At 43.3% G+C, this 23,606-nt stretch overlaps 2 protein-coding genes across 5 annotated transcripts in view; one reads left to right on the top strand and one right to left on the bottom strand.

Moving 5' to 3' along the window:
* The first annotated feature begins 1,613 nt into the window (after window positions 1-1,613).
* MEST (mesoderm specific transcript) lies at window positions 1,614-14,828 on the top strand. Of its 3 annotated transcripts, none has more exons than XM_020880704.2 (12): window positions 1,614-1,700; window positions 6,171-6,325; window positions 8,126-8,205; window positions 8,619-8,696; window positions 8,807-8,943; window positions 9,078-9,136; window positions 10,207-10,247; window positions 10,754-10,824; window positions 11,075-11,176; window positions 12,502-12,578; window positions 13,402-13,465; window positions 14,386-14,828. In XM_020880704.2, the coding sequence occupies exons 2-12, from the start codon at window positions 6,172-6,174 to the stop codon at window positions 14,501-14,503; spliced, it is 981 nt and encodes a 326-aa protein (XP_020736363.1). In that variant the 5' UTR covers window positions 1,614-1,700; window position 6,171; the 3' UTR covers window positions 14,504-14,828. The 3 variants fall into 3 exon arrangements, with proteins under 3 accessions (XP_020736363.1, XP_020736365.1, XP_020736360.1); XM_020880706.2 differs by lacking the exon at window positions 1,614-1,700 and adding an exon at window positions 2,056-2,075; XM_020880701.2 differs by lacking the exon at window positions 1,614-1,700 and adding an exon at window positions 2,628-2,879.
* Window positions 14,829-15,886: 1,058 nt separating this feature from the next.
* The window catches only part of COPG2 (COPI coat complex subunit gamma 2), a 118,217-nt gene continuing 110,497 nt past the window's right edge, over window positions 15,887-23,606 (bottom strand). For both annotated transcript variants that reach the window (XM_020880699.2, XM_020880700.2), the window contains 4 exons: window positions 17,985-18,082; window positions 17,035-17,173; window positions 16,644-16,742; window positions 15,887-16,169 (listed from right to left, as the gene is read on the bottom strand). In XM_020880699.2, coding sequence (XP_020736358.1) covers window positions 16,039-16,169; window positions 16,644-16,742; window positions 17,035-17,173; window positions 17,985-18,082 — 467 coding nt within the window. In that variant the 3' untranslated portion in view covers window positions 15,887-16,038. The remainder of the gene's footprint in view (window positions 16,170-16,643; window positions 16,743-17,034; window positions 17,174-17,984; window positions 18,083-23,606) is intronic.

Here is a 23,606-nt window from a genome sequence, read left to right as displayed (position 1 = left end):
TCCCCCTGGTAGAGGAAGCTTCTCTCTGTAAGTCAAGCACAGTTAGAAAACTCATTAACTGTTTGGCTCCTGGGACATTCTCTAGCATTTTCTCCTAGCTTTAGCCAAGCTGATCTCTCCTGGTATCCTCTGCATTTTTCAGACTCCTTGCCTGTGCGCTGGGAGGTTCTTCCAAACAGGAATGCTTCCTTCGCCTAAACGAGTTAGGAACTTGAAGTCCTTCTCAACCTACTTATCCAAGGAAGGTTTTCCTAGCCTTGTGTCTGGGAGGGTTTGTGGAGAGCATCAGAATTTCACGTATCTTTAAGCACTTCCCTTGGTCCCTGCCCTTCCCCCACCCCAGCGGGCTCCCCTCCTGTCTGCCCACTTGTTCCATGTGGGTGGACATGTTCCTTGGCTTTCAGAGTAAGATCCTTTGTGAACACGCAGTCCATTAAATACAAAATTACCTTCATCTTGGATGCTGGTGCTTCTGGTGTGGTGGGAATAAAAGTAGGGAATTGTTTGTAGGACTCGTAGATTCCATTGACAATAACTATGAGAAACTATAATGCCAAGTTTGTTTTATATTGTTCTCTTAGTTAAAATAGGAAAAGTCTTTATTTTGTTGAAAGGACTGATTTAAATTTTGCTCAGTAATTAATTCCGTCCTTAAAAGGTGGCGGTTCGTTAAAATAGGTAATCCTCCGCTTGTTAAGGGGAGTAATTGAAATTTCATTAAGTAACCAATTAAGGCCGTAAAGGGTTTAAATCCAGCGGTGGCTCCTCATATTCTTTAGGACAAATTGTAAACTCCTTAGGATGAAATACTCCTTCTAGCCTAATTTTTTTGCCTCTCAGCGTCGTAGCCCAAAGGGTTTGCAATTTTCCCCAAAGGTCATGCGGTCCTGCACCTCCGGTGCTTCTCGAATGCCGTCCCCTCTGGTTAGAATGTCCTTTGTCCCTGGTAAATGTCTATTCATCATTCGAAACAACCCTTTCCCCCTCCCCTTAATTACTTCCTCCCCTGTGTGCCCTCAAATTCTTGCACTTATTCATGCAGTATTTATTAGGGGCCTGCTTTGTGGCCAGTGCCTTGGCGGGCTCTTGGGGATACAAAAGGTGAATAATACTTGGGCTCGGCCTTTGAGGGGCATGTGTGTTGAGGGGAGGGGACCAACCTGTCACAAAACGTTGCCAGGAAATTAAAGGGAAATTTTAAGCCGTTGTCATTTCTTGGGTGTCATCCCTACCAGATGGTCAGCATCTTGCTTTGGGGGGGGGGGGGGTGCCCGGGGTCATTTCTCCTTGGCCTTTGCACCGCTACCTCTTAGCATTCTGGAGGTGCTCCATTAGCATTGCTTCAGGAACCTCTGAGGCAACATCAGTAGAGGTGTACCCTGGACCGCGCCGCACGGTTTTGGTGACCATGTTCACAGACAGCGGTTTCTCCTGTGTCCGACTGGCGCCCCTCAGCTCCCTGGCACCCCGTGAGGCGCCCGGTGGTCTCGGCTGGCCGGGCCTTTCAAGCCCGGGATGTCGGAACTCTAGCTCGCCCGCTCTCTGGGCAGCGGAGCGGCCGCGGTGGGCGCGAGTGGAAGGGAGGCCTGCAGCGCCCCCGCTGGAGGGAGCCGGCACCGCAGCCCGCACGTTTGTCAGGATTTCCATTTACAGCCAGAAAACGGAACACACTCTGATTCTCTACATTTTTCTCTTCAAAGGTAAATGCCTTTTAAAGGATTATGGATGAAGGGGGGGGGGGGGGGGGAATCCTTCCCTCTTTTCGGTATCACTGGGACCCTCGCATTGTGGTTCAGTCTTACACAAATAAAGGGCGCTTTAGTCTCATCTCCTGTGCCGATCACCCCTCCTGGCTCGGGTCGCGCCAGTGCTGGGAGTGGGTGCCGCGGGAGGGCTGCGGCAGGGCTCGGGCGTGCGGACCACGTCGCGCTGCCGCAGAGGACAAGCCCGCCGCCGTGGCCGCGCGCGAAAGAGAGCCTGGGTTTTCCGCAAGTTTTGCCGCCCCCCCACCCCCCCCGCCCTTTTTTCTTTTGCTTCTAATCGGCAGTCCCACGAATCCGCCGATTACCTCAGAGGTAGGCCCAGCTCGGCTTAGATCCCCACATTTAGGGACCTAGGTGGTGGTGGGAGCTCACGGACCGCTGCTTTGCCGCGGGCGCTTGTGCCGTTAGGTTCACTGTCCCCACCCCCCCACCTCCGCGAGGATCGCCAGGCAAAAGCAGCAGCCCGTAGCCCTGGGTCTCACTGCATCTGAGGTCGAGCGGCCACGTTTGGGGCTGGGGGCTTATGGGTGGTCTGGGGAAGGTGTAGGGGGTTTCAGGAATTTGTGGTCTCTACCTGCATTGTTAATTCGCCAGAGGAGGGTTTTTTTTTTTTTAAGAACCTGTGGTTCAGGGTAGGGGGCCGTGAGGGAGCAGTGGGGTGCTGGTGGGGTCAACACCCCTGAACGTGCCCCCCCTCCTCCAGGAGCTGCTCTAGGAGGGGCGCCCCCTCCTCATGCCAGCAGCAGGGCTGCGGGGAGGGGTGGTGGCTTCAGCGGGAGGGGCACTGCGGCGCGGTGGGCGGGCCAGGGGCGGGGCGCGGGTGGGCTCTAAAAGTCGGTGCCCACTCGCTCGGCGCTGCCGTGGCCACGAGCACCTCCTGGTGCATCCCGGCGGGTGGCGCCTCCTCTGCGGCAACCGCGCCTTCGCGCATTGCCGCAGCGCCCACCCCGGTGGCTGCCTGCCGCGGCCGCGCCGCCCTCCTGGGCCGTGGGTTGCGCCCCGCCGCCGGCCAGCCCTGCACGGCTGCGGGCGCTGCAGCGCGCCGTTTGCTCTGGGCCGGTGTGCAGGCGGCATGGGCTAAGACACCACCATGGTGCGCCGAGATCGTCTCCGCAGGTGGGTGCGTGGCGGGCGCCGGGGGTGGGGTGGCGGTGGCAGTGTGTGCTTGGCTTGGAGCCTCTGTCCACAAATGGGGTGTGGGCTAGCGGGTAAGACGTTGCTGGTCAGAGCTGGGCTACCGGACTGCGACTCCTGCAGTGGAGGGGAAAATCTCGGGAGGTCGGGGGGCATGCGTTCTTGTCCTCTGAGCCCGTTCTACCTGCTTGGGAGGAGATGTCTCGCCGGTATGCCGTAGACCGTTCAGAAGAACGCTGGAGCTTCCTGAATTAGGATTTCTAGACCCCGGTATTGCTCTGATGAAATTTAGAATTTCTGGACCCTGGGCGTCGCCCTGTGAGATTTAGGGTTTCTAGACCTTGGTATGCCTCAGGGTTAAGATTTTTAGACCCTAGTACTACTCTGATGTAATTTAGAATTTTTAGACCTCAGTATCACCCTGACATGATTGAGAATTTTTAGACCCCGGCATTGCCATGGTGCGATTGAAGATTTTTAGATCCTGGCGTCACCCCTGCACAATTGACGATTTTTAGACCCCAGTACCCGCTTGGTGTGATTGAGTGATTCTAGACCTGGGTTTCACTTCGACGCGACTTAAGATTTTTAGACCCTGTTATCACCTTGGCGCGATTTAGGGTTTCTGGACCTGGGTTTCGCCTTGGCGTGAATTAGGATTTTAACACCTGATATAACCCTGACACGAAATAGGGTTTCTAGACCCCTGCATCATCTTGGCGCGATTTAGAATTTCAAGACCCCGGTGTTGCCTTGCCGTGATTTAGGGTTTGAAGACCCTGCGGTCGCTGTGGCATGAGTTACCGCATAGGTGTGACTAGAACTGGCAGTGTGTTATCACCAAGGCGTAAGTATTCTTTAGATTTAAGTAACAGGAAGCCAAGTGAGAATGATGTGACCAAACTGTCATAATATTACACATGAATTATTTGCACTGGTTTACAAAATAGTGGGCTTCCTAAATGGCGCAGTGGTAAAGAATCCTCCATTTGATGCAGGAGACGCAAGAGACGCAGGTTCCATCCTTGGGTTGGAAAGATCCCCTGGAGGAGGAAAGATCCCCACTCCAGTATTCTTGCTTGAAAAATTCCATGAACAGAGGAGACTGGTGGGCTACAGTATATGGGGTCGCAAAGAGTCGGACGTGACTGAGCGACTTAGCACACACATACATGCACAAAGTAGTTCATAGTCTCACTGCGATGCTGTAAAGTGGGCAGGTTTCATAGTATTAAATGTGTGTATTTTTCCTATTTACAAGATAAATAAAGGTTCGTAAATGTTCCTTAATTTCTGGAAGGTTTGTTACTGGCATTTGCTGAATTTATATTCTTAATTTTTGGCTCATCAAATAATGGAGATTTTAGTCAAAAATGTTTAATCCATTTTACCTACTGACTGCCTGATTGCTTTCATACTAACAATCCTAAAATATTATTAGGGGCATTTTTACTGAAGTAATTAAATTTATGGCTTCGTGAGGGGTTGCCTCTTTGCTTTCTTAGAGTAAATGAGAAGGAAGAGGTGGCGGATGGTGGTGTTTTTTCATTCCTGCGGCTACCACTGCCCCCCCTCACTCCAACCCCAAGAATGGAGGGGGAGCCGCCTCCTGCTCCTCTCCTCTAGTATCCCTTCCCTGACTCTGCTGAGTCACTGCAGACACACGGCTGCTGGAACCTGTAAATGAATAAGTATGGGGAGATCAGGAAGGATGAAATGCGCAGGTGAAAATGTGTGAGCTGAAGTCCAGGACAGGTAGCACGGAGAAATGATAACCTAAACCTAATAATACCTTTTGTCACCTCACCTTTTAAGGAGATAATGGGATGCAGTCTACTACTGTTATGGGGTGAATATTGCGATATAATGATCATGTTCAGGGCACTTTTTCTAATCATTTCTTCATCTTTCTACCTTAAAAGATAGAACCAAGTCACTGACTATTTTATGGACATATACTTCAGAGGGGCAAAAAAAAAAAAAAAAAAAAGACTGCCTTGGTATGCCTTAAAACAGGCAAAGGAGCTGAGATTCTCTGTGGACATAAAACCACAGAGTTTATTAAAAAAAAAAAAAAACTCTAAATAAATATTAGTTTGTTAGGGATTGTGACCAGATTACAGGTAATATGGTAGAAGGGTTTGTGTCCAGACAAAGCCATTTCCACCTGGGCTTTCACAATTAATTCCCCTTATTTATAGTTCTGTGTTCTTGGTGATTCTTAGGAGGTATTTCCATTCTGGCTATTTTTAAGAGAATATCCATTCTACTGATAATTCTTTCCTTGGTGACCCTCAGGAGTCATAAGCTAGAAACTGAGGGAACTGTTTCTAATTCCTGTTTAGCACTTGTCATTGTGGATAAACTGACCTGGACCTTCAAAGTCCTGGGCATGGGAAAGTTGGGTGTGTAAATCACTGCCTTTCTCCCCAAAATAAAATCAGTTCTCAGATTCTCTGCCTCCTTTTGGGTGTGGGGGTAGATGGGGAGTAAGGGGCATGCTAAGAAATTAAATAAATAAGGGTACTTCCTTAAGAGTCTGCTAAGAAAAGCAGAAATAAAATCTGCTGCTCCACTGCCTCAAGAGATTAGATATTCAGGGTCATGACAAAGCTGCTTATGTTGGAATGTACAAAGCATCTATCTTCTTATTTTCACTCTTTACCCCTAGCAGTTTCTCAGCACAAATCTATATAGTAGTATCAAACTGGGCTTCACTGGAGTCAGAGGGTTGATAAATATTAGAAAATCAAGAGCAGCTTTCTGCTTAAGGACATGTGATGTCACTATGTATTTTTTTTTAATGAATTAAAAAAATATATATGTAAAACATTTTATTGGTGGGGAGCCAGTGGGTAGGTGGTAGAGCTTTTAGAGTAAATATGAGGGAAAGACCCCTAACCCCTCAGGAATGCCTTGATAAAAAGCCAATGTAGTTACTTAAGTAACTTGTCTTCCTTTTGCTTTATATAAAACCCCCTACAGCACAAGGGGAGGGGCTGCAGAGTTAAAGTGGGGAGAAGTTGAGGGGGAAGGTTAGGTATGAAAATAATCTATTTTTCCCTGAAAATTAGAACGACGACCAAATATGGCAATGGCCGTAGGAGGCAGAGAGCACTTTTCTTGGTAAATTTTCTGCCATGGTTGACATGGGGGACAAGGTAGTCACCACATGGTGCAGAAATTCCCGACCCTACTTTACCAGTTTGGGGCTTGCAGGGTCGTGCACAGTGTCACCTGACTGCTTACACCAGGTTTCTGATTTTCCTACAGGATGCGGGAGTGGTGGGTCCAGGTGGGGCTGTTGGTGGTGCCCCTGCTTGCAGCCTATCTGCACATCCCGCCCCCGCAGCTTTCCCCTGCTCTCCACTCATGGAAGTCGTCAGGCAAATTTTTCACCTACAAGGGACTGCGCATCTTCTACCAAGGTAAGAACAGGGCTCTTTGGAACACTGCATGTAAAAGGTCCCACGCGTCCCACCGAGGGAGTTATTTTGCGTCCACTGGTCTCTGTCGCCCCTCCGCGATGGAGGCAAAAACCCTATTTTTTTCTGTGCAGTGTTCATTTGGAGGAATGGACTAATTTCTTTTGTTACCTTGACAGCAGGGAAGCTCACAGAAAACTGCTGGGAGGGAGAAAGGGTGGTGGAATTGAGATTCCAGTCTGCAGACTGACTTGTGCATTTACTTTGTGGTCTGATTTGCATTGATGGACAGCACTAGCTTTCTCTTGTGAGCGCCCCTAGTGTCAGGTAATATAAACAGCATTCATAGACACAGCTAACAGTGGTTCTGTTCCTCCCCCATCCGGGAATTTATTTTTCTATAAAGATTATTTCTTATATGCATAACTGAATGTGATTTAAATATTATACCTTTGTATAAATTGCTAATAATTATTGTCATGACTGCTACTTATTGACTGCTAATAACCTTATGCTAGACATTGAATTATGTTTTCAACCTTCATTATTTCATTTAATTTTTACAACAGTACTTGGAGGGAGGTGCTGTTCTTCTCATTTTATAGGTAGAGAAAATGAAAAATGAGATCGGAAAAGATTACTTTTGGGCGGGGGTCAAGAGCAATAACGAAAAATGTTTGTCATAAACCGTTTTTCATTATTGCTCCTGACCTCCTCTCATTTGTTGTATTCAATAAAAAGTAAGTATATAATTTTCTTTATGTTGGTTACTTACATTGTTTTCAGTTTTTCAGGGCTTTAAATAGTTAATGTTGAGGGGAAAACTTCATGTATGTGTTAATTTTTTCCTTTTTTTCAAACAGTGCTACTTGTAAATGAAATGACTTATTTGCATGGATTCTCAAGAATAAGACTTCTAGGCTAAAGCATATAAAATTTTTAATTGCTTCTAACACATTATTTTTATAAACCTTATTATCAAATTCTCATGCCAGTGGTGGTATATGAATCTATCACTTTTAATCTAATACTATTAGCAAGGCTACTTACTCTTTAAATGTTTGGCTAATATAAAAATGTTTATACATTAAAACATGATCATGATTATGTTGATTAACCTTTTTTACAGTTGTTAGAATTTTGCAGTAGTCGAGCGTTACGCTTTTAATATTCGACTGAGTCTCCAATGAGGGAAATGTCAGTGTTGGGCAAACAGCATAAACTGAGCTCACTGAATTGAGGAAGAGTTACTCCATTTCAGGGAATGTTTGTGAGGCTGTTCGTGACTAATAGGTACACAGAACTTGTAGTTTGTAAATTGTGAGTGTGCTTTTAATAACTGTGAAACTTTACTGTGTGGAAAAGCAGTTTACATAACAATAATACAGAATAAAGGGAGAAATAGGGAAATACTTTAAAAACCTAGGTGAAAGTAAGCAGTCTGCCATCAAGTATTTTCATATAAAGTGAGCTATTTACATTTTGAAATATAGTTGATTTACAATTAGCTTCAGTGTAGAACATTAGTGATTCAGTATTTTTATAAACTATGCTCCACTTAAAGTTTTTATAAACTATTGGCCGTATTTACAATTTTTGAATATACTGGATAAAAGAAAATAGATATCAAATGCCTGTTCTTACCTACTAAAGCAATAAGCTTGCATTTTAAAAAGAAATCTATTATTTTAATGTCATTAATTTGGTCAGGGTTTCTTGACCTTTATACCAGATTAGATTTTTTTTACATTTTCAAAGTTATTTTCTTACAGAGTTGGCCTAACTGCTCTCTCTCCTTCCCAGACTCTGTGGGTGTGGTCGGAAGTCCAGAGATAGTCGTGCTTTTACATGGCTTTCCAACATCCAGCTATGATTGGTACAAGGTAATAAAATCAGACTTCTAGGTCCTACTATGCCTTTAAAATCCAAAATCAAGGATTTTCTTGCAATAGCAGAAGGCTTTTACATATCTGAGTTGCTTAATAAAATAGGATTAAATGTAGAACAGTTTCTCATTTACTGTAAGGGAGTTAAAAAAAAAAGTCTTTGGCAGTCTGGGAGGGATCATTGCCAAGTTAAAAAGTGCTCGAGTTCCTCCCTCAATGGAGATTAATTATTAGGAATAAAGCACTTTCCGAGAGGATCATTTGTGGGCCTGTGGTGGTTTCATGAGACTTTCCCTTTATCAAAGGCTGTTTGTTAAGCTGAGATAGGGATGAAACTCTTTTGTTCCTGTAGGTTGGAGACGAGGAGGAGTAGGATTAGAAGGACCAAACCATCCTTTTCTTTCTTGTAGATTTGGGAAGGTCTGACCCTCAGGTTTCATCGAGTGATTGCCCTTGATTTCCTAGGCTTTGGCTTCAGTGACAAACCGGTAAGCAGCATCTAGATGGTACAGCGTTGAGGGGTGGGGGTAGGTGAGGATGGAGGGATTGGCCTGGCAGACAGACCTCATCCTGTGTGTCTGGGCTCTCCTTTCCCTAGAGGCCGCATCACTATTCCATATTCGAGCAGGCCAGCATTGTGGAGGCGCTTCTGCGACATCTGGGGCTCCAGAGCCGCAGGATCAACCTGTTGTCTCACGACTACGGGGACACGGTGGCTCAGGAGCTGCTCTACAGGTCAGTGAGGCCGTGACTTTCCTACAGGTCTCACTCATCTAAGATGGTAGAAGTACATTCTTTCTGGCCCCTTTCCCTCTTGGGAGTTCGTCTTCACTGGCTCAGTTAGCTGTGTGTTTCCTTCCCCTCTCTAGATTCAAGCAGAATCGATCTGGTCGGCTTACAATCAAGAGTCTGTGTCTGTCAAATGGAGGTAATTGCATGGAGGAGGGTGGGAAGCAGGTGTAGCCTAGAAGGGACATGTTTAGAAATGGCAGTGACATCTAAATGGTTGTCTGATGGTACTGCAAACAGACCCACAGAGAGGAGTGGATCTTTACCTCTCCTGTGCCATGATCACTTTCGTAGTCTGAAGAGATTTCCTGACCCTTTCTCAGAATAATGTTTTTGAATATAGAAAATAAGATTACAAAGGAAACTGATTATCTTGATATAAGTTAATAAAAAGGTGTGTTACCGTAAGATAGGGTATAGTAAGATTTTTAAATGTGTTTAATGCATAGTCCAGCAAGATCTCATGGTGGGTCTGGTAACACCTCTGATTAGAAGCAGTGGGGAGTGCAGATGATGCCTCACCATCTCTGCGACAACTACAGTAGATTCTGCAGACAGTGGCGATGCAGCCACTCGTGCCACTGTCATGGTTTGTGTCAGAAACTTTCAGTTCACAGTAGTGCCAAGTTTCAGTTGGGAGTTTGAGAACCCATAATTAGACCTTTTGGAGTTGTTTCCTATTCTTTGCCTGCCATTGAACCTGGCTTGTAAATCCATGAATATATCCAGGTGTCCCCCCACTACCTTAAGGGCAGATGGGGAGAAGAATCTGTCTTTTTATCAGTCATGCTCATAGCTTTCTCCCATGGACTCTGGGACAAAAAAAATGGAAATGGAAAAACTAGGTTTAAGGACCTACACTTCCTGAAAAATCTCTGGTTTCCTTGCAGCCCGAAACAGTAACAACGCTATGCATCCCAAGGAATGGGTGGAATTGCTGAGGGGAGCAGGTCTAGTCATCGCCAGTGTGGATGACTGAGGCATACTCTTCCCTTTTCTCTGCAGTGGGGAAAGTAATCCCAGTGGGATAGAATCTGATCTGGTAAACACAGTTCCCTGGAGAATTAATAAACGACAGTACTAAGTTTTTTGTAATTCTGTTTTTGGCAGTAAAAGCCACTAAGGTGACTAATAGGGTGACTAACCTCTGAGTCTGTGTTTGGCCTAAAATTGTTGGTAAACGACTAACTTAAGTCTCTTCTCCTACAGGTATATTTCCTGAGACTCACCGTCCTCTCCTTCTACAAAAGGTTGGTTACTCCATCGACCAGCTCTTTAATAGTTTTTCAAATTTATACTGATCGAAGTAATGCTGGGACCTTTATAAGGGCCCAAACCTGCTGCCACAGGCTGTGGTTAAAAAATCTATTTCTTGCTGAACTTGTATGTTAATGAAGTTAATTTTTTCCTTAAAAAAGGAAAAGCAAAGCAGTAGAAGTAACCCTAGATAAACAAAGCTTTATTTCTGAAAATGAGATCAATAACTATTTTTGGAGAAATACAGCTATCTAAAGACATTAGCATGATGTTTGAGCAAATTGGGATCCTAAAGTCAAATATATCAGTGTAGAATATAATCTTAAAGGAAATTAGAAGTAGGTTTGTCATCTATGAGAAAAGAATGTGGGTAAGCAAATCAAGAAACTGAAAGCTGGTGGATTTAGTTAAAGTCCTTTTGTGTTCCTAGTATAAAATGTTTTATCCTGGCTAGCTGTCTTCTTTCTTTGCAATCCTGAGTTTCACTTTATACCTATAGCTTCTCAAAGATGGAGGCATGCTGTCACCCATCCTCACACGGTTGATGAACTTCTTCGTATTCTCTCGAGGGTAAGTTAGTGTTAAAGATGGACTTACTTCAGCCTGGGAACAGTGTAGTGAAAAGTTTCTGCATTAAAGCTCTGGGCCAGATCTTAGGGCTTGATACTTTAAAGGTGTTGACCACTTGCCAGGCAAGTAGTAGGAGGAACTCATAAAAACAAGTCAAGGGTTGGACATATGTGACCTGAAGTGCCAATCATACTTGATGTACTGAGCTCTTCTCACACTTATCCTTTCTTCTTTTTTTGGACTTACTCAGTCTAACCCCCGTCTTTGGGCCATACACCCGACCTTCTGAGAGTGAGCTGTGGGACATGTGGGCAGGGATACGCAACAATGACGGGAACTTGGTTATCGACAGGTAAGAAATAACCCTTGTTTTGGTTTCCAGAGACACTTTTTTGGGGAAGTAGGGAAAAGATGTGGGATTGTGTTCTGTTCTTTGCTTTCATAACTTCAAGAAGAGTGCTTATGACGTACGAGGCAAACCAAGAAGTCCTGCTCTGTACTTTCTAAGAAGAAAGAAATTGAGAATAGTTACCACTGAGCCTAAGCCATTTGGGACAAAAGGTTTGGATAAACAGCTGCAAATTCTAGTGCTAATTCAGTTTGTAACCAGCCAACTGACTGGTAAATTGTCTTTGAACCTTTTGTCAATAGTAAGTGCTTCAAAATGTATAATCATAATTCTGAAAGGTGCCTAATTCCTCTCTCAAAGTACAGATTTCTTACTTTTTGGTATTCTTTCTATAGCAACAGGGACTGAGAAGGGAGGATTCTCTGTCTTGTACAAAGAATTCCCATCCTTTGGTTCAAATGAGAATGTAGCTGCTTTCACAGAGGGACCTTGAGATAGGATATCCACAACTGCTTGGGATACGGCCTCTTTGCCAACTGGGTCAGTGTAGCTTCCAGTGTAGCTCTTGTTTGGAATTGTAAGGTTGAAGGAGTCAGTCCTCCTCCTCACCTCAAACTCACCTGGGATCCTTGAACATTCATTTTAATATAAAAAAAATTGGAAAACAAAGACCTCTTGTATTTTAAAGAAAGTAAATATTTCAAGAAAGTAAATATTTCTACAAGGTGAAGTTTTAAGTTCACAAAAACAATGCCAGGCACAGTTTTTAGGGCACACGAGTTTGAGTTCTGACATCTTACACCGGAGGGAAAGGGCTCCTCCTCCATTTTATCTGTGGATAATGCAGGAGATGAAGCTTTGTGCTCATGAACTTTTACACTGAGAATTTTAGAAGTAGATGTCAATTTACAGATTATGTAGTTGAGTCCTCTTAAAGATGAGAAAACTGAGGTGAAAGGTTACTAACAACTTTTGATTCACAGAGCTAGTTAGTGGTGGAGCCAAAATCAGAACTTTAGACTCAGACTTTAGTCACTTTTAATCCAAAGTAATTTCCAGCCTTCCTAGATCTGTTCCTGCTTCATAAACACAGAGAACCATTAATTCTAACATTGATAGTAGGTATGATCACTGCCATAGCTACATAGTAGTGAACTCTAAGAGGTTAAGAGAAATGAGTAAGTTAAGTGGGTCATTCCCAGGAATGGCAAGGTGGTTCTGGATTAAGAAAACATAGATTGTGTTCCTTGTGGTTCCCGTCAGGCCTTTGCATCCATATAAGAATAGAAGTTTCTTGTTTTACTCTTGCCAACTTGTCTGTCCCACAGTCTCTTGCAGTACATCAATCAGAGGAAGAAGTTTAGGAGACGCTGGGTGGGAGCCCTTGCCTCTGTATCTATTCCCAGTGAGTATTTCTGTGTTACTTCCTGGCAGGAAAACTGAGGGACCATGGGCTTAAGTAATTGCCAGACCTAGCAAATCAAGATACCCAGCTAAATTTGAAAATAAATTTCAGATAAACAACAGATATAGGATAAGTATATGCTGTGCAGTCTTTGAGACATAGTAAGAAAAAATTATTATTTGAAGTTCAGATATAACTGGCCACCCTTATTTAATCTGGCAACCAGTGATGTGTGTTGTAGAGAAGTATATAAAACATTTGAGTTCCTATTGCAGAAGGCGTTGGTGTCCATGAGGAGTGTGATGAGACCACTTTCTGTGCTGTGCATTGTCAGTAGTTGCCACATTCAGTGCTGGATTGCTGGGATGACAGACTGTTTAGATTACTAATCTAGAGGCTTATAGGTGGTTTCTGCTCATTTGTCTTTTCATTGATATGGATTTAAAAACAGTGCATGGTCTCACATAGAATAATTAGTGCTCAAAATATCATTGGTTGATTTCAAATGTCAAGGGTCAATTATAAGTGAAGAGAGACTTAAAAGAATGACAGTCTCCTGGATTTATAAAGTGGAAATGTTGGAAGTGGGGCTTATTCCTTTTGGTCCAGGGCAAAGAAGAGATGAAGAGATTGAATGGGTGTTTTAGGTGAAAAGGTCTCAAATGGACTAATTTTTAGGCTTATTCTCATATGTTCCTTGTAAACTACTTATTGAAAGAAGCTAGGTTTTCTATTATTAAAAAATCATTTAAAGAAAAAATTTTTGAGGGGTAATTTTATGGTGTGAGAGCTGTTAATAATTCATTCCTCTCCCCTCTCCTAGTTCATTTTATCTATGGGCCCCTGGATCCGGTGAACCCCTATCCCGAGTTTTTGGAGCTGTACAGGTGAGTCTCCCTCAGGGGTCTTTGTTTTCCTGATAGTGGTGAACAGGACTGCCTGTTGAGGGCTGTTGCTCTGGCCTGTCTGACCTCACTGGCTATATTATTCATCTAGGAAACACTTAATAGAGGATGAACTGGGGAAATCTTAACTCTCACATAATGTAAAGATCAAGAAATTCAGTTATACATTCTCTTGGTTTATACAGTCTGTTTTCACTATCATGGTTATCAGTCAACATGTATCACTCTACATGTTCCAAGGTGTACAGGTAAGGAAAAAGCTATTGTGTGAACCAAGGAATGGAAGTGGATATATTTTAAATGTTTGCTTTAAGTTTGATTGTAAAGCCAACTCATTGGCCTCAGCTGAGGAGACTCTGCGGGAAGAATGAGCTATGGAAAAGTGCCTTCTCAGGTTGTTCTTCTGTCTAGGTACTTAGTCGGAAGGTGTCGGAATATGAGTGCTTGACTGACAATGTCACATAAAAATGTTCCATACCTTCACATGGCCTAGTAGAAACAACCCAGTAGTAAATAGCTTGCATTTAACTTTAAGCAGACTACCCTCTCCTCTCCTCAGGGTAAGCAAGGTCTTTTGTCTTTACTCGGACAGTGAGTTGCTGAGTGGCCACTTCCCTAAGGAGTTGGAAGTCATCCTGCTCTGACCTGTGTTGCATGGGTGTTGTATTTTCACATGGTGGCCTGTTGGAATATTTAAAAACTAGTCTGTATACATTATAAATGGAATTGGCATGTTTATCTGCCTAAAGATACAATTCTAAAGTAGAAGGTGAATAAGCTCTTTGTTGGTTCTTTCCAGTGTGGTATGTCCGCAGGGGCATTTACTAGGGCTGCCCACTGGCTTACACCCCTGTCCCTCCCTCCAGCCTCAAGTTCACCTCCATGCTGTTCTCTTCCACTAGGAAAACGCTGCCGCGGTCCACAGTGTCGATTCTGGATGACCACATTAGCCACTATCCACAGCTAGAGGATCCCATGGGCTTCTTGAATGCATATATGGGCTTCATCAACTCCTTCTGAGCTGGAAAGAGTAGCTCCCCTGTATTACCTCCCCTATTCCTTATCTGTTGTGTAATCCACTTAGGAAGAAATGCCCAAAAGAGGTCCTGGCCACCAGACACTATTCTCTCACTAAAGTCCACCTGACTCACATTGGTGAACAGCACATAGTAAAAAGCCAGCAGAAGCTGTAAGGTGACCTGATGGTCCACCTCCCATTCCTTTGACATCTGATCAAGTGTATGGACTTGCCTTTGTCTTTGTGTTACATAGGAACTGATGATGGGCACTACCACTCACTGATGCAGGAAGATAGATATTCTTTTGCATAAAAGTCTTTGAAACACTTCTGTGGACTTTTCTGAAGTATTTGGAAATGCTGATTTCTGGCCCTGTTTGGAATTATCTAAAGGTGCTGCCTTCACCTTGCCTTGAATGGCTTTGAGTTCTCTTAAGTGACACAGCTTCAAGTGAGAATGAGTTTCCCTTGTCATAACTTTGGATTTAGTTTCATTAGCAGCTTCTAGTTGTAGACATTCTGTTAGACTTTGGTTTAAATAACACAGTATTCTAAGTATACTTCAAGACTATGATTTCCCTATACTTATTATATATATAAAGATACTAAACCAGCAGACACTCTAGCAGACCTTAAACATTTCATTTGAGTAAACTGAACTAAATCCAAGCTATTTACAGAATTTCCTAAAATCACAGGACATTAAAGACAGTAGCCTCTGTGCCAGAGATGTACTGTTATTTTGCTGTTAGAACTGATCCTTCCAGCTAATAACAGTCAGACTCTTCATACCTCAGTGTGTAGAAGCATGTCCCTCCTGAGCTAGTGGAGAGGAGGGGAGCGTTGTACAGTCCAAGTCACCGGGCTGAATGTATACTGACTGCTTAACTTCTCATTGGTTGTCCCAGAGAGGGTTCCTCGTGTAGCTCAGCAGTTCCTGTACTTTACAGACAGGAATGTTCCAGAAACTTAAAGAACAAAGTCTGAAAGGCCTATGAGCAAACGGTGCTGAATACTTTTTTTTTAAACCGCAGTTTCATTGTCTTAGTAGTTAAAGCAGGATTATTAAGTGGTGATTTATATTTTTTTTTTATTAGCAACTTCAAGTATAACAACTGGAATAAGTGTTTATTTTCTATTAATAAAAATGAATTTTGACAAAAGTGGACTCTGGCTCCCCCTCCCCCACCACCCCTCTGGGATAAAAGCTTTCCAACATTGCCAGGAGCTTTCAGATACACATTAAAGAATTCAATGAAGTTAAGCAGCTGGGGTATAGGATAGTATTTGATTTTCAAGCTCACCAAAAGCTGTACTACCATACCAAAGCTGACCAAGTGTATTAAAAAGGAACAACAACAGAAAGACATGCACAAGGACAGACGTTTGCTTGATCTGCTGGCTCAGGGCCAAATATTTAATTTGCTTTTTGGAAGTCATTAATTTTTAAAAGTATGATTCTGGGAAATTCATGCCAATAGCCTGAAAGCCCACCGACAGTGAAGGGTACATCAATTTCAACTCGCCCAGTAAAACCTTATCCAACAGAAGCCAAGATAACATCTACAGGTGTTCCCTCTTTGCTTCTGACAGTCACCTGCATGGTCACCCCATCTGCTAAGGCCAGCCTGGACCTCACCAATAAATCATAGCCACCTCTGTATACACCTGAGAGGAAAACAAGTGAGGAAACCATGTTAAGAACTCAAAACAAGCTCTGAATAATGAAACTTCTCATGCTCTGCCTGCATTTCCTTTCTATTATTTTAGTTTAGCTTTTCTAGAGATTTGTGCCTATGGTGGGAACTGAATCCTACATACAAATTCTAAATACTCTTTTATATTCTCATAATACCAGGTACATGGAAGGTATTCAATAATACTGATATGAAGTACTTAAGGTGGGGGCATTGGTAGCTATAGGAGAGATTTAAGTGCTTTGGGCCAAATATGCATCTTAAGAGAACCACCTAAGAATAGCATGCAAATTAAACAGCTAAAACAGATTATTCAGTTTGATGGGGCTTCAAGCTGTAACTTTGATAACAGTGGGACAGTAGCAGGGCATGAGATGCCCATGCACATCCCTTCCTATCAAATTCTGCAACAAAATAAAGGAGAAATCTGATGAAGCTTTCTTACCTGCCAGATAGAGGGAATGGGAATTCTTGTTCTCAGGTACTTTGTCTGACCTCTCACATGGCTGCATGCCCAGAAATGTGATGATGTTGTTGACAGCTTCTGTGTTGAGATGGATGCCACAGTATCAGAAAAGGTCAGCGTAGGGGTTTGCCTCTGCACTAGTTTGGGTGGGGGTGCGGTAGAGGTGGGGACTGGTGGTGGTGTGTGCTGGGAGGTGACTGGACTGGAAGTGGGCTGACTCAGTTAGATGATGAAGACAGGGTTCTGGCCTTTTAAGTGAAACAGTTGGTGAAGTATTTGAAGAAAAGGGAGTCCTTCTGGAATAACAAATGTGCCTACTAGGTGTTAGACTGTTATCAGGCAATACACTATTAAGGAAAATTGTTCTCACCTTCAAGAGTTTTGGTAGAACTGAGGGCAAAGGTCTCCTCTTTCTCAAAGGTGTCGCCTACCTCCTCCCAGGCAGCAGCAAAGTTAGGCTTCATTACCTTTTGAATGTGGTCAGACACAGTCACTTCAAGATCTTCTAGCTAGTAGGTTAACAAGCAGGGAGGGGTCAGAAAATGAACATCCTCTCAGTTCAGAACAAACATGGAAGAGACTAGTTCATTTGGTTTTATCATCCTGTGATATGTCCTTTGCAGGAGCCTAGGAAGAACTACCAAACTAAACTACAACTTCAGACTAGTTTGAAGTTCTGTAGTCTGGATAAGTCAAACAGCATAGGGCATAAGTCAAATAGCATAGGCCCTGACAAAGGAAAGCAAAAAACCAGGTTGTTTGGCAAGACCTGTATTCAGATCAGCATCTGTAGCCCTGGGGTAGGTACAGAGCAGTCACGTTCCCACATATCACCACAGAGTTCAGGCTGTATGTGGCCTTCTGAACTCTGCATTCTCTAACAGGTAGAATTTTTCCATAATAAAACTTTCCCTGAATTCTTTGAAGCCTTTGCCGTCCATGATGTGGCTATATTATAAGCAAATTAAAAGTTGCTGAACAAAACAAAAAAAAATCCCAATTCTCAATACTTTAAATAAAACTGATCTCAATGAGGATCATGTAATTATTTTCATCTCTGAATTATCCCTATTACAAAGACATTAGAAAGGGTGAGTTTTGCATTAACCAGTTATGGAATGATAAATCCCAATTCTCTTCGGCATGAGGCACTCCCATGACAGGAGATTAACCCAGGTCCTCCTCAGCTGTAATGTGTTTGAGAAGAAAACAGTCCCATAAGTTCATGTCAGATGTTCCTAGAAAAATGTTCTTTCTGGACAGAAGTCACTCGGTGGAGCAAGGGGTCACAGTGAGTCCCTCTGTGCAGGGGAGACTTACCACATACTCGTCATCATACCCCTCCTCAGCGGGAACCCCCGTGTCAGGGTCGCAGTCCCGGACAGTGAACTTCATGGTGCAGCTAAAGGTGCCTGCAGCTGGAGGAGACAGCAGGTGAGCCTGGGTCAGTGGGCCGCACAAGCTCTCGGTGTCCATCAGTAACTTAGGAAGCACTATCTGTCCTTGGCTCTGTGTTCTGAATTACCAAGTGAAACATATGTAGGCTGTTCTCTAGGGTCATAGTTCTCACAAGAAGCCTGCAGGCTGGACTTTGAAATCTGTTTCCTGCTGCGAGTCAGAATAGTATAGAAAAGAAGACATGAGCAAAACTCCGGTTTTATATTCAGATAAGGAAAGCAGGGGGTAGAGCTCAGTGGTAAAGCATCTGACTATGGATCAGGAAAGCAGCAGGGGAGACACTTTCCAAGGAACTTTTCACCACACCGGTCAAAACATTAAGAATCACTGCTTTATGAGCTGACAAAGCATAAAATATGGATAGTTAAAAGCACACAGATCATTAATCCTGACCAAGTATAGCAGAGTCTCGGTATCTTTTACAAATAATTATATCTATAGATTGTGGACCAACAGTGGATTTACAGATCACCAGAATGAACTTGCAGTATGTAAACTTTCAACCTGTAGTGAGTAGGTCAGTAATGAAGTTCTAATATTGGTAAAGTCAGTGTCATACAATGGAAAAGCAAGTGGACAATGATATTATTTCCACTGATAATCTCAAAACACAAGAAAAGAAGGAAAATGAAGTCTTCATGAAGAAGATAGGATTTTCTAAATTGTTTGAAGGAGGGTTATTTATTAATCATGGATGAAGAAAAGGCACATAGGGTCTAGTCCATGGTCTGGAAAAGGGCTATCAGTTTAAACAGTTTCATGTGTGTGTATGAAACTGTGGAGTTAGAAAGCTGGGGGACAGTGTGAGAGAGAGAGAGAGAGAGAGAGACTGTGGAGTTAGAAAGCTGGGGGATAGGCAAGGACAGGAAAGAACAGACTCAGATTGTATGTGTGTGTGTGTGAGAGAGAGAGAGAGAGAGAGAGAGAGAGAGAGAGAGAAATTGTTAGAAAGCTGGGGGATAGGCAAGGATAGGAAAGAACAGACTCAGATGTAAAGACCATGTGTGACAGGCTGGAGAGTGGGACTTTCATTTGCTCAATCTTAACTTTAGTAAACTCCCTCCATTCAAAATTACAGAAAATGTCAATACATTTATAATGCAAAGATGTAAATAAATGTGCCAGGCCCTTAGGTAAAAAGATGACTAAGACATGACGTCTCTCCCCACAGCTGATTGTCTAGGAGTTGAATAAGAGTGTGTGTGTGAGGCATCTACCTCTATACACTTGTGGCATTACAATTCAATGCCATAGATTCTTTAATGTAAGTTTTAACAGAGTGCTATGTGGGAGTTCAGGATTAACAGCCTGAGAAAATTACAACAAATTTGAAAGGATATACAGTTTAATCGGATCTCAAAAGATGCAAAAGAGCTTCGGCAAGCAGAGGAAGGTACACAAGCCAAAGGAAAGAGGCCAGAAAGGCATGGTGTAAATAGAAGCAGTAAGAGAGATGCTAGTACATAGGTGCTGAGAAGAGAATCTGTTTAGGAACAAGTCTGAAATACTTTATATTTCCAAGGAAGGAGAACAGATATTTTCCAGCAGGCTCTAGTGAGCTTAAGTAGTCAAGAGATTAAAATGTTAGAGATAATTGAAGCCACTGCTATGAATCCTATGAAGAATAGGCCTGAATTCAGAAAGCAAGTGAATTTACTCAAGTATACTGAAAACACATGGTGGGAGTGGATTGCCCCACATAGGAAAGGGTGTACCTATCAATTACAGAATCTGTTTCAGTGCCATAGGGGGTTGATTGATGAATGATCTTGGTTAAACTGAGGTAGGGTTTTCTGCAGGAGGAAGGTGGAAGAAGAAAGAAGTAGAAATTAACACAAATTTAGAATAGATCAGTTGAGTTATTTTTTAAAAAAAGAGAAGATGGGACTATGATATGGACAAAGGTCAAATAAAAATGGAGAGGCAGGGCAGATGCTGAGTCATAGAAGATTATGGGGTATGGTGAACCCCATGCTGGTTCACCGAGGCCACTGGAGAATGAGGAAGAGCAGTAAAAAGAGATGGGAACAATGGCAGATCAGAGACTGAGCTACCTGGTTAAATTTTATTATAAGTAAAGACACAAGACACTATGTATAAGCAAGTGATAAGGAAAAATGGATTAAGAAAGTAAATGGGAGTGGTATTAATATAGATAATATTCCTGAAACTTTTGTGGCAAATTTTCAATTAAATGGTTTGGTTGATACAGTGAAAACTTACATGGAATCTAGGGTGAACTCCAGTAAAACCCACTGGTAGCGATTGCTTATTGCTGTGAGAGAGGATGACTACTAACATTAGTGATGAGGAAAGTCGGGGTGAGAGCCTTTCCATGGCAGGAGGACAAGACTGAGCCCATTGCCATAACAAAGATAAGCGCTCATGAACCACACAAGGCAGATGACAAGGGAACAGGGGAGGAATGCCCTGAAGATCTGCATTAAACCTGTTCCCAGAAAGGAGGCTTGTCTTGTGAGGACTGACTGAAAATGGGAGATAACTGTTGAGCAAACCTGTATGGAGAAAACCCCAAAACACAGAATTAAAGAAAAGCTGGATGCTGGAAGACAAAGGCAAGAGTTGTGTGACTGAGGCTGGGGTGCAGGACATGCACTGTGGCAAATGGCAGATTGGGAGATTTGGTAGGGAGCTGCCAGGTCTCAGCCACTGGAGGGAAGACTGTGACTAAGTGAGTGGGATTATGAGGCGATTCCAGAAAGCTTTGTTGGAATGATAGTTACAGAGAAGGATGTGGTCAGTGGGGCAGAAGATAAGAGGATAGGAGGGATGGGCCAGAAACACAGGCTACCCGCAGCATTGCCCACAGGTCTGGACCGAACTGAGAAGAAAGGGTTGTATAGAGAGTGAAGGGAGTCAGGGCAAATGAAAGAAAGTGAGTGGGGCAGTGAGTGCCAAAAGTGAGTATGTGCCCTCCAGGAAAACGCACACATGGCAGGAGGGGTGCTGAAGATAAGGCTCTTCTCTAGGACAAATAAGGGGGGCAAGAAGAAAGGTACAGAACCGAAAGACTAAACTGCTCCCAGGCAGAAAGGAGCCACCGAGGAATGACAGAGGTCAACATGAAAGTCAGCATTCCTGGGCCAAAAGTCAGGATGGAATGAAGAAAGGAGAGAGACTGGAGGCAAAGAAATGGAAATAAGTACTGTATAGTGGACAGCAGAGAAGGCAGAGAGGTGTGGGACAAAGATTTTGAATCGAGAACCCTGCCAGAGCTCAGCAGGGTCTAACGGGATATGTTTTGGATGTAAAGACCGTTTGGGGATGAGAAGTACACAAAGTGTGAGGCCAAAGACTGGAGTGGGAGGGAGGAGCAGATCGGCTCGTGAAGCACCAATTTGGAGAGAAATTGTCAAAGGATTTGGGTGACAGGAAAGTATATAAGGAAGCTGGTTACAATGAATGCAGATAAAAACCCATTGCTGGCATCTTTAGAGATTAGGTTTGACTTATTACAGGATGTGAATAGGTAGTTTGGCCAGAGGACAGATTACTGTAGTAGATGGGAAGATGAGTGAAGATTCTGAAGGAAATATACCTGAAGAGAAGTATTTTGCATCCATTTCATCTGTAGACAGATGGGAAATGAAAGGGTGATGGAGAGCTAAGATATGGTAGATTACTGCAGTACACCATTAAAATTGGTTACTCTAGAAGTTACCCTATTATGGCTAAAAGTGACAGACATTTCCTAAGGAGATTTGTGTGGAAAAAATTCTGGAGGAAGAGAGAGGTGAAAAGATGGAGGCTAGAAGCATAAAACAGAAGTCAGAGGGTTTAAGTTGGGGTGCTGAATATAAGGTGTGTTAGAGTAGGGAAGGGCAGTAAAGAGGGCCAGAAGGAGGAACACTGGAAAAGGGCAGAAATGCATATTAAGTAGAGAGATGGGAGCTAAGCTAGATTACAACCAAAGAGGAGAGAGGATGTGAAGAGGAAGTGGCAAGTGAGAGCTGGTGTTATTAAGAGAATGCCTAACAGAATCTCGGAATCTTTGCTCCAGTGATGTTTGAAGCAACAAATATGACCAATAAAGTGATAAAACAAGAGTCTAAAGGTGATGGATCTGAGCCATGGCCAGGGGCCGAATCCTGTGAAGGTCTGTACTGAACTGAAGAGTGCAAATGTACTCATAATAGTGTACAGGAAACAAGGAAGATGAAAGAAAAACACTCACTACTCAATCCACGGGGAATGCTACAAACGTGGCTGCTGAAAACACAAGTGATGTAGGTAACATAGTGTTTCTCTAGGGTCAATCAAAGAAAAGAGCAGAAGAGCCTGCAGAAGAGATGGGGTCATGTGAAGACTGGCAGGTACTGCAGGAGGGAGTTGGCACTGTACTTGTACCAGAGATCATGATTAACTAAGAAAGAAGAGAGATGGGAAACTACACAAGGGAAGAACTTAAGAGTAGTTGAGAACAGGTGGAGTGGCATGGGCAGGTAAGATGAGGAACAGTTTCCCAGAATGGGAACTCCTGTAAGATCTTATAACAGGTCTAATTGGTCAAATGATGGTTCTTAATGCCAGACTCTGAAAAGCGGTATATACAATAGGAGAAGAACAGGGCCTAAAAGTAATGGGATGTTTTGGTGGGAAGTTTAGTTAGGAGGATTAAAGGCAGGCTAGCAACCTTAAAGACACCAAGACAAATCTCTCAGCACTTGGTTCTGTAGCATGATCGTGAGTAAGTGGCTAGGGATATGTTGTAAACCCAACTGAAAAGTAAAACTTCATTTGTTATTTTCATGTAGATGGTAGAGGAAATTATGCTATATGTAATTAAGATGTGGGATGGCAAAAACGAAAGGGAGATACAAACGAATATCATGCAAATACCACATGAAAGTTGTCCTTGGAATTTACTCTGCCATGTGAAGGTTTTCTGAAAGTGAAGAGACAGCTACAAGGGAGAGAACCTGGCTAGGAAGTGCTGTTTCCAAGGAGCCTGAATCCACTTGAATGAAACAGAATGGCAGCTAAAACAAGAAGAGAAGCTAAAGATAAGGTAGCATATTTCTTTAGGGCAAGACAGGAAATGAGAAAACGAATCGGAGAGTGACGTTACAGATGCCCCCAGATTAAAACAATGCCATTTGAAGAAGGACAGGTGTTGACTGGAGAGAGAAGATCCCATATGTGGGCCAAAAGACACAGAAGAAGGCATGGGGCGGGGGTAGTTAAAGCCAAGAGGAGCGCTGTACAGACAAGAGGACGACTCTGAGTGGATGGTAACAAGCAAAACCACAGGACCCTCAGGATTCCCAGAATGGGGAAGCCTACAGGTGCGAGGATGGACCTAAGCAGTCAGTGTGTTGGATGTCAGCCAGACTGCAATGACTAGTCTGTACAATGGGAGAGAAAAGAGGCTTGAAAAGGAGTGACAGTTAGGAGTAGACTCACTCCTGATGCCTTCACTGGAAATTTTAAATTAAAGGGCTTGGTTTTTGTTACAAAGTTCTT

This window comes from Odocoileus virginianus, chromosome 1 (genome assembly GCF_023699985.2).
Source record: "Odocoileus virginianus isolate 20LAN1187 ecotype Illinois chromosome 1, Ovbor_1.2, whole genome shotgun sequence".
Lineage (NCBI taxonomy): Eukaryota > Metazoa > Chordata > Mammalia > Artiodactyla > Cervidae > Odocoileus > Odocoileus virginianus.
The sequence above is the reverse complement of the archived record's forward strand: the minus strand, read 5'-3'. Positions and strand labels throughout refer to the sequence as shown.

Bases quoted from the DNA above. Each gene is read 5' to 3' on its own strand.
- MEST (XM_020880701.2), top strand. From the start codon at position 2,854: ATGGTGCGCCGAGATCGTCTCCGCAG. The intron at 8,206-8,618 runs GTAATAAAATCA...TCTTTCTTGTAG, and splicing joins CCAGCTATGATTGGTACAAG to ATTTGGGAAGGTCTGACCCT. The intron at 8,697-8,806 runs GTAAGCAGCATC...TCCTTTCCCTAG, and splicing joins TTGGCTTCAGTGACAAACCG to AGGCCGCATCACTATTCCAT.